Genomic DNA, 10,274 nt, shown 5'->3' with positions numbered 1-10,274 from the left:
TGAGGGGTGATATGGGGTGGAGTACCTTTAGGGAAAGATTTAGGAAGGCTACCCTTAGATACAAAGTCAGACTGGAACGAATGGATGACGCGAGATTGGCACGGAAGGTCTACTTGTGGAGTGTGCATGAGAGCAAATGGATTAAGAACTGCATGAGAATGGTTGGTGACAGTGGTATGCGAGTCAGGTGGGTGAGCAGAGAGGAAGGGAGGCGTTTCTTTGAATGGAAGGTGACTGACAGGAATAGTGAGGGTCTAGAATGGAATGTGAGAAAGTGGAAGAAAGAGATAGACAGTGCAGTGAAAGGTGACGGTCTGAGGAGGTGGAAGCATGTGATGGAGCGAAAGACTACTTTGGAGTGGTACAGGGAAAAGGAAGCCCCGCAGTGTGTCAGCTGGTATGATGGAAGCCTGGGTGGTGATCTTCTCTTCCAAGCTCGAGCGCAGTGTATGAATGTGAATGCAAGAAATTACAGGTGGTCTGAGTCCCGCAGCAAAGTGTGTCAGATGTGTGACAGAGGTGTGGATGAAACTGTCGTGCATGTGATACTGGTGTGTGGGAGGTACCGGAGAGAAAGGACGGAGATGATGAGGGTGGCACTGAGTGAGATGGGCTGGGATGTGAATGGGAGGATTGCAAGGACAGATGCTGCTGCTGCTGGGACTGAGTGATGAAGCAAATGATAGAATTATAGAAGCCATGAAGAGTTTTCTGGAAAAGATGTGGTGTGCAAGAAATAGGGAATTGGAAGATTTGTAATGGATACTGCTTGTTTTGTTTTATTTTTACAGGGTGTGCCGATACGAAGGCCTGACTCTCCAACGGGTCACCTGTACAGCAAGAGCAAGAGCAAGAGAGCATATTTTTTCCCATTTTTCTTTTATTTCCGTATTTTCTTCTTCTTTTGTGATGATCTGCTTCTTTTTTCTCTTCTTCACACTATATTCAGGTTTTCCTATTTTCCGATTTGCCTATTTTCCCTATTTTTTCTTCTTTTCTTTCTAATTGGAGACTTTTTATGCCTTAAGTTGTTGTCTTTTTATGCATTTTATTTATGGTCTTTTATTTCTTGTATTTTCTTTTCCTTACGCTTAGTTTTATCCTTGGAGGAATAATACATGGAGTGGTCCTCAGCGGGTCGCTCTCTTGGAGGAAGATTCTTCCTCCTCTTGAGCAGGCATTGCCTAACTTTGTAATAACTACCGATGAAGTCCTTAAAGCTCTCCAGTCCCTTAAAACAAATACAAGCCCCGGACCTGACAACGTATATCCTATACTGCTTAACCCTAGAATGGAAACCGTTTGCCGTTTGGCACAAAAATTAAGGGGTTTTTGAAACTCGCGCTCACTGTGGTTAACCTTGGCCGAATTTTTCAACTCATTCACGGGCATGTATTAGTGCGTCGGGTGCCCTGCTGAGGAGAGGGTATCACAGTCCTCTGCTCCTTCTCACTTCTCTGGTATGAGTGCCCCGTGTGCCATTCGGCACAGCGTTTCCAGTAACGTTATTTTTGTTGTCAAATAAAGTTTTGGAAGTGGCCATTTTGACCCAGGTGTGACGACATGTAGGAATTTTTTTGGGGGGTGAGTATACATTAGCCTTTGTACTTCACAAAAACACTATATACAGAAGTTTTTTTTATTCGGTGATGCGTGATAACGTCCATGTTACGAGACAGATCGTTCAGTGAGTATGACTTGGCAGCATTTCTTTGGTGTGAGGACGTGCTTTCATCACGTTGCCAGCAGGAGAATCGCCATTTTCCTTTGTCATTCGGTACATGGTTTCCTGGCGCCGTATGTTCAACCGGTCGTATCTCACCATTTGGTCCTAATTCCTCCATTGTGGTCGCAAGTGCTGCTCCGTACGTGCGATGTTCAAACAAAGACTACATATAAAAGAAAGACAGGAAAGCTGAACGAAACTCTGTGAGCAGCTGGCGTCGTCAGAGTATGTAAAGTAGGGATGGGCAAGTACCGTTAATTTGAGTACCGGTAGTACCGGTACAGAAAACTCAGGTACCGTTAGTACCGGTACCGGTACCGGTACCCGAAGGAGTTTTTTTTTTTTTTTTCTTAATGACTTCTGATGAAATTCCCAAATAAATTTCCTGTAAAGAAAACTCTCTCTCTCTCCTTCAACTTAATATCAACTAGAGTAGAAATGCAACGTTTAGGAGCCTTCTGATTAATGTCAAATCACTTAGGTTTAAGGAAAGACCACCTAGTCTGGACCATGGGGTCTGTGTGGTCTGATTTTCTAGGTAAATCTATGTAAATCTCTCTCTCTCTCTCTCTCTCTCTCTCTCTCTCTCTCTCTCTCTCTCTCTCTCTCTCTCTCTCTCTCTCTCTCTCTCTCTCTCTCTCTCTCTCTCTCTCTCTCTCTGAATGAAGTTAATATTTATTTTTTCGATAAAAAAAATAGCATGTATAGTTATCATGGGTGTACTTGATCATAGTCTAATAACAATAAAAATATTTATTAGCAACCTAAAAAAGAAAAAGAATCGGACATGAAGAATTATCCAGTAACTCCAATACATAAATCAAATAATAAAATAATGGAAACGGGAGCTGTGATGGAAACGGAAAGGAGGACAAAATGGTGGGAACTTGGGGAGACGGGCAGCGGGGCAGTGACTCAGCGTCTACACACAGGGCCCAACCCACATGGAGGCGGGCGAGCGCCGAGCGTCACTAAGATCCAAACGGTACCGGTACTAGCGGCAATGCGCAGTGCCGAGTGATCATTAAGCTTCCCGGAACCCAAGTGATCATGAGGCTTCGCGGTACCAGGTACCGGTACCGGGTACTGCGAGGAATCGATTCTTCGCGGCACCAGGTACCGGTACCTGGTATCGGTACTGGTACCGCGAAGCCTCATGATCACTTGGGTTCCGGGAAGCTTAATGATCACTCGGCACTGCGCATTGCCGCTAGTACCGGTACCGTTTGGATCTTAGGGCCGTACTTCAAAAACCTTTCGCCAGGCCTGGCACTGGAGTTTTCCGGGCGATCCGATATTTGGTACCATTAGACGGAATGAACGCTTCGCCGGGCTAAGCCTCGCCAGCGCTGAGGACGAAATAGTAATGGAACTTGCCGCCGAGCGAAAGTCCAGGCGGAGGCTTCCTTTCCCGCTGGCGAAAGGCATAAATTTGAATTGTTTTACTATGTCTGCAGTAGCATGAGAAGTTGAACGAATTAGAAAAGACACACTAATTTATTTTTGCAATAACTCAAGCAAGTTTTATAAATATCGATGTATTTACATATTTTTTCAAGACTATGTAGTATCGCTCCATGAGGATTCAAGACGCCTGCCTCCTCCGGTAAGTGCACTCTGTATTATCCTTCACATAATTAGGTTAATTTCCATTTTATGCAAGCCTGCGGCTTTGTTTGAATGTTTTGATGAATGCAGCGGTACTGTCAGGTGCATCAAAGGTGTCTCACGCCCGCAGGTGAGCCATAATGAGCTGTGCCAAGGCCACATTCTTGAGTCCTGCCCGGGCTAGTCATATTACTGATTTTATGCAGGATGAGTTAATAAGTTGTTATTTTCATCATAATTTCATAATGAAATTTACAAAATGAGTATTCAGAATCATTCGTCAGTTGTGTATTTATAAATTATTGATGGATTTAATTGGCAAAATGTAACAAAAGCTGATGAAGGTATTTCCTGTTTCCTGTATTTTCAGGTATTGACATAAGAGTGCAAGCAAGTATAAAGGCTGTAGTCACTGTCTAGTGGGGTCACTCCCTCCTAAACCTAGATCAAGAGCAAGACCCAGGTAAGCCAACTAGAATTTATGAAGGGTTACTACTAGAAACATCGCTAAAATTTTACAAGTGTGCCTGTCTTGCTATGGCAGATGAAAATATTCTAGAGGGTAGTTTTTGGTGTGTTTTTAAATAATCTTACCATTAGTTTTCTTCTACCCTCCCCCCCTTCCCATTTAGTGAAACCCATCGATATTTCCTGCAGGACACTCGCCCTTTATTGGTAAACCTAAAACTAACCTAACCTCGATCCCCGTGATAACTTTTTTTCAAACCAACTAGGGGCCCTACACCCCCTTCATAAAGCACATAGGTGTCTTTCACCGTGATGCAGGTGCACTTGTAAAACAATACCAAAGCATCTGTATCATAAATATTCGAAGACCAATTGTCATTACATTGATTCTTCACTTAGTTCTACTACTTGATGATATGTTGCATATCACATTAATATTACATAAATATTACTTGCTGTCAAAGTTCATTTCTTGGCATACAGGTCCCATCATACATCATAACTCATAATAGTCACTAATACTTTGTTTGAATAACATTACATAAATACTACTTGCTGCCAAAGTCCATTTTCCATCATACATCATTATTCATATATAACAGTCAATAATACTTTGTTTGTATAAGCATTACATCATTGTATATAATGTATATTCTTCAGATGATGGCAGCCTTACAAGTTTTTGAGGAGCTTGATGTCCTCGAGGATGCTGCAGGGGAAAGGGTCAGACTGCCGAGAAGGATTGTGAAGGATCGCTTGGATTTATTCCTGACTTTGACTGAAGAGGAATTTACATCCAGGTTCAGGATATCAAAGCAAAGCGCAAGGGCCTTACTTGCTGACTTACATTTACCAGAGGCAGCTGATGCAAGAGGTTAGTGTACATAATATACCATTGCGCTATAATGATTTAAACATGTGGTAATTCTTTAAGTTCTCTAGTCATGCACCCAGTCCTTTGGAAACTGTTGTCATGGCTGATTTTAATGTTTCAAACATAACCTTAATTTTTTGGGGTGGTGAATAGCAAATAAATACCATATCCCCACGTCATCAAATACATTAATCAAAATCATTAGCAGTTGTTGCCCTACATATAGATGATATATTACAATGGAATGCAAGATATGGGATTTATTCTTGGTTATCCTTAACAATTTACTCTCCTTCCATAGGATGTCCTGTACCACCTCACCTTCAACTCCTCATCACCTTAAGATGGATGGCCACTGGTGACCTGCACCAAACTATTGGAGATTGCCTGGATGTCTCTCAGCAGTTTGTAAGTTCATGCTCTTCACATACTGTGTGTGCCATTGCTGCTTTATATCAGCGGTATGTAAAGTTTCCTGGAAGGCATGAGTTAGGGTCCATCAAGACAAACTTTGAAGCAATCTCTGGATTCCCAGGTGTCATTGGTGCAATAGACTGCACACACATCCCCATTCTCAGTCCAGGTGGTCAGCAAGCAGAAACTTACCGAAGCAGAAAGGGCTTCTTTTCATTAAATGTACAAGCAGTGTGTGGTCCAGACTTAACATTTTATAATATTATATGTCGATGGCCAGGATCAGTCCACGACAGCGGAATATTTGCTAATAGTTCTCTGTATGCTCAGTTGCAAGCTGGCGATTACAATGGCCATTTGTTAGGGGACTCAGCCTACCCTCTTCGTCCCTTTCTTATGACTCCTGTTGGGAATCCATCACGGCCAAATGAAGGACGATATAACTTGGCTCATGCTAAAACCCGTAATGTAATAGAGAGAGCATTTGGAGTGTGGAAACGACGATTCCGTTGTCTGGCCATTCCTATGCGTACAAGCCTGGACACAACCATGGCCACAATCTGCAGTGCAGCTGTTTTGCACAACATTGCACTGGCAGACAGGAATGAAGATATGGAAGATTATGACAATGATATTATAAATGAAGAGGAAAGACTCATTGAGTATGCACAAAATAGACATGCAGGACAGAGGAAGAGGGCAAACATGATAAATAATGTATTTTCAAATGAATAACATGAAATGATATAAATGTCAGGGACCAATTTTTGCTGCCCAAATAGTGATAAAAGTAAACTGTTGTCTGTATCTTTTTTGGGTTTTGTAAACTGAGGGAGTAAGCCAATACAAAGGCTGCAGGCACTATACCAAATGGGGTGACTATCTGGCCCGTGCTGGGTTAATGGGTCTCTCCCACTACAAGCTCAAAGGGTCAACTGGACAGGAATGAGCTCTGAGCTCCACAGTCACACATAGCTATAGCATATACTCCCATTACACACACAGGACATGCAAACACACAGGCGTGGAACCCTACTCTACCTTCAGGTAATGTGGTTTTCAGTCTGGAAAATAAGTTATATTTGTTTTCAAGTTTTATATTTTTGTGGAATCTGTTTTATATGGTTGACTAATAAAATCTATTGGAAAAGTATTTTGATGTTTAATACGACAATCATATCCTGAAAGTCTTTCAGAACAGAAGAAAAAAATGATTAGTGATTTTTTAGTCGAGCCAAGTTTTTCTCGTGATATTCTTTGACACACCTCTTTTGAATGGCAATTAGTTCCAATTGGCTTTCATGAACTTTTGAGAGATTGGCATAGTATTCTGTTGCCAACCTCTTTTCGTGATCCATTACATGTACACACACATATGTACACACACACACACACACACACACACACACACACACACACACACACACACACACACACACACACACACACACACACACACACACACACACACACACACACACACACACACACACACACACACACACACACACACACACACACACACACACACACACACACACACACACACACACACACACACACACACACACATGTACACACACACACACACACACATGTACACACACACACACACACACACACACACACACACACACACACACACACACACACACACACACACACACACACACACACACACACACACACACACACACACACACACACATGTACACACACATTCTTTTCTCGAGGGCTTAATAAATTTTCTTCACTCGCTAATCCCTAGGCCACTGAGGACTGGGTGAGGCGCTAATCTCAGGGCAGCCGTTGTCTTTATATCCACCCACCCACACCCATGTCACACCCACATTCATGATCATTCGTCAGAACGATTCCTACCTTTTTCCCTTATTCCTTTCCCCAGGTGTGGGGTCAGAGGCCCTTTTCATATATATGTATATATTCCTCATATTTTGTTTTTCTACATATTTCGAAACGAAAAATAGTAATTACCGTCATGTTTTTGATAAATTTCGTCGAAGGAGACCCTGATGTACCCAAAGCGGGTACTCAGCATATAATGTATGCGAAGGATGAATATGCACCATACAAATTTCCCGCGCTTTTTAGTCGACACGGTGCTACATCTAGCAGGCTTTGGGAGTGTTAGCGCGGGCGATCACTTTCGGTCGCCGAGACTGGCGATCGCCACCGCTGGAGAAAAATGGGTGTTTAAAGTACGGCCTTCCTCACCGACACGATCGCCAAGCGTAACTTCGCCGAGTACCGGTACCAGGTACCGGTACCTGGTACCGCGAAGCCTCATGATCACTTGGGTTTCGTGAAGCTTAATGATCACTCGGCACTGCGCATTGCCGCTAGTACCGGTACCGTTAGGATCTTAGTGACGCTCGGCGCTCGCCCGCCTCCATGTGGTATGGGCCCTGTGTGTAGACGCTGAGTCACTGCCCCGCTGACCGTCTCCCCAAGTTCCCACCATTTTGTCCTGCTTTCCGTTTCCATCACAGCTCCCGTTTCCATTATTTTATTATTTGATTTATTTATTGAAATTACTGGATAATTCTTCATGTCCGATTCTTTTTCTTTTTTAGGTTGCTAATAAATATTGTTATTGTTATTAGACTATGATCGAGTACCCACTACCCATATCACCGAGATATCCACTTACTATGGTGATCTCTCTCTCTCTCTCTCTCTCTCTCTCTCTCTCTCTCTCTCTCTCTCTCTCTCTCTCTCTCTCTCTCTCTCTCTCTCACCTACTACACCTCCAATATTTAATCATCTTATATAATCCATCATACAATTCTTTATAGCCAAAAACTCTCGCCAAGGGATTCAAACTCTTTTTTCGTTAATGCTTTATTGGATAAATATGATCTCTCTCTCTCTCTCTCTCTCTCTCTCTCTCTCTCTCTCTCTCTCTCTCTCTCTCTCTCTCTCTCTCTCTCTCTCTCTAAAAGTTAACGAGTCATACGAATTTAACAGTGGCAAGTAAAAAGAAAACGAAGTCTTGGGTTAAAAGTTAGTGAGTCCCACGAGTCTTTAGAAAACGCTAATACATATTGTTATTGTTATTATTAGACTATGATCGAGTACATCCATAATAACTATACATGCTATTTTTTTATCGAAAAAATAAATATTCACTTCATTCAGAGAGAGAGAGAGAGAGAGAGAGAGATTTACATAGAAAATCAGACCACACAGACCCCATGGTCCAGACTAGGTGGTCTGTCCTTAAACCTAAGTGAATTTACATTAATCAGAAGGCCCCTAAACGTTGCATTTCTACTCTAGTTGATATTAAGTTGAAGGAGAGAGAGAGAGTTTTCTTTACAGGAAATTTATTTGGGAATTTCATCAGAAGTCATTAAGAAAAAAAAAAACTCCTTCGGGTACCGGTACCGGTACCGGTGTAATGGTCTGTTTTTCCCCCTGTCCAAAATTCCCCCCGGGGGAAATATGGCCCAGGGGCCGTATACACAAATATTCTAAGAATAATACTAAGCCTTGCACTTAACAACTTTTAGCTAAGCATAGGCCCTTAAGTATTACTTAGAATTCCCCTTAGCGGACTCTAAGCTAAGTATTTTTTGAGCAAAATACCGGTATGAAGTGCATCGCATAGCAAAACGACAACTTGCAAAAGCATTGTATATAGCTACCACAGGACATATTATGCAAAGATGAAATAGCTATAATGAATTCAACACGTTATCTATCCGTACACAAAAGCTTGTTTGGAAACAATAGACACATCAATGGAGTAAATGATCGACATAAACGAGCCTTCTTCTTCTTCCTCTTGTGGTCTTTATTGCCTATGATCGTTATAAAGGTGCATCTTTTCATGTTTCCGGTGTACCTCCACTATTCTTTTATGTGTTTTGGTAAAATATGTATATTACTGCCCTGACGTCGTCTCCTCAGCCGCCGGTGACAACAAAGGCGTAGCGCGAAGCGTATCACACGGAATTACCAAATAATAAAAGTAAACAAGTCAAAACAAACTAAATCTAACCAGACCTGACCAAACCTAACTATACCTAGCCTATGACCAACCTAACCTGACCCCTCTACCGCCAAAATGCAATGTGCTAAGATGCGTTAATTCACACTCCTCAATAGTTTGAAGTTTCTTCAATATTCAAGCTGTTTGTCACTGTACTGTATTCAGAGACCAACATACAACACATAATGCATTAGCCTCACGTGAGATGGCTACCATAATTTCAGACTCGTGTGTTCAGTGACTTTCTTGTTTATTTATTTTTATATATATCAACTTTCAGTCAGGTTACTCTGGTATATCTTTGCCTCAGTGGGTCAAGGCACACAATCATTAGTACTATTATAAAATGTTCTAATGTTTCCCGAGCTTCTACACCTATCTGATGTACTATAGATAGGTATAGGTACTTCTCCATTCACAGAGGCCACTTTTCTCAACTATCTTTGACAGGTCTTCCATGCACATTGTTTCACTCTGCTCCAGTGTCATCATATGCTTTCCCTCTCTGTATATTTCCTTTCTCCAAAGGGGATTGTCTTGAATTTCCAGTGTTATATTAATTTGGCCCACCGGTGTTCACTCATTTCCTCTCTTTGAAACTCAGCTTCCCCTTTGTTAACCTTTCTCAGAAGCTTCACCCCATTTCCCCTGAGAGCATGTGAACACTATCATGCCAACTGGTCTTGAATGACTTCTAATCTCCCGACATCTTAAGTCTTAGTTTTGCTGACCCATACAAGATAGCTGTGGGGTTACTACTTAGCAACTTCCATATTCATACTGGCTAATTTCCCTTCTCTACCACTGATGTTAACACCCGTCATTTTCCTTACCTTGGCTTCATTCAGTTTTCTTTGTGCTTTCTCCTATGGCCTCCTTGCTTATCTCAAATACTAAATAACCATGTGTTTCTATTACCTCTAAGATATTGTTTCCCAGCACCCGCTGTCCTACTGCTGGTGTGAATTTCCATTATTATGTTTAAAGATAAGTTTCCATTCCATACCAAAGTCATTTAGGATCAGGCAAAATCCTTCCACTAATACTACATCATCTGCATAACCTAGGCAAAGCAATACAACTTCTGATGTGTGGGGCTTTATTACTTTTGCCTATATCCACATATACACATGGAGGAGGGGGAATGATTATGAGCAGAAAGGATTGAT

At 41.9% G+C, this 10,274-nt stretch overlaps 1 protein-coding gene across 1 annotated transcript; it reads left to right on the top strand.

The window, feature by feature from the left end:
* Window positions 1-3,146: 3,146 nt before the first annotated feature.
* LOC126987335 (putative nuclease HARBI1) lies at window positions 3,147-7,333 on the top strand. Its single transcript, XM_050844306.1, has 4 exons — window positions 3,147-3,332; window positions 3,705-3,797; window positions 4,463-4,676; window positions 4,978-7,333. Exons 3-4 carry the CDS (start codon window positions 4,463-4,465, stop codon window positions 5,823-5,825), a joined length of 1,062 nt encoding a protein of 353 aa, XP_050700263.1. The 5' UTR covers window positions 3,147-3,332; window positions 3,705-3,797; the 3' UTR covers window positions 5,826-7,333.
* Window positions 7,334-10,274: the final 2,941 nt, after the last annotated feature.

The sequence above is a fragment of the Eriocheir sinensis genome, chromosome 64 (assembly GCF_024679095.1).
Source record: "Eriocheir sinensis breed Jianghai 21 chromosome 64, ASM2467909v1, whole genome shotgun sequence".
NCBI lineage: Eukaryota > Metazoa > Arthropoda > Malacostraca > Decapoda > Varunidae > Eriocheir > Eriocheir sinensis.
Note: the sequence above shows the minus strand (reverse complement) of the source record. Positions and strands in the feature narration are given on the sequence as shown.

Excerpts from the sequence above, each read along its gene's own strand:
- LOC126987335 (XM_050844306.1), top strand. The coding sequence starts at position 4,463 with ATGATGGCAGCCTTACAAGTTTTTGAGGAGCTTGATGTCCTCGAGGAT. Across the intron at positions 4,677-4,977 it reads AGAGGCAGCTGATGCAAGAG|GATGTCCTGTACCACCTCAC; the intron begins GTTAGTGTACAT and ends CTCCTTCCATAG.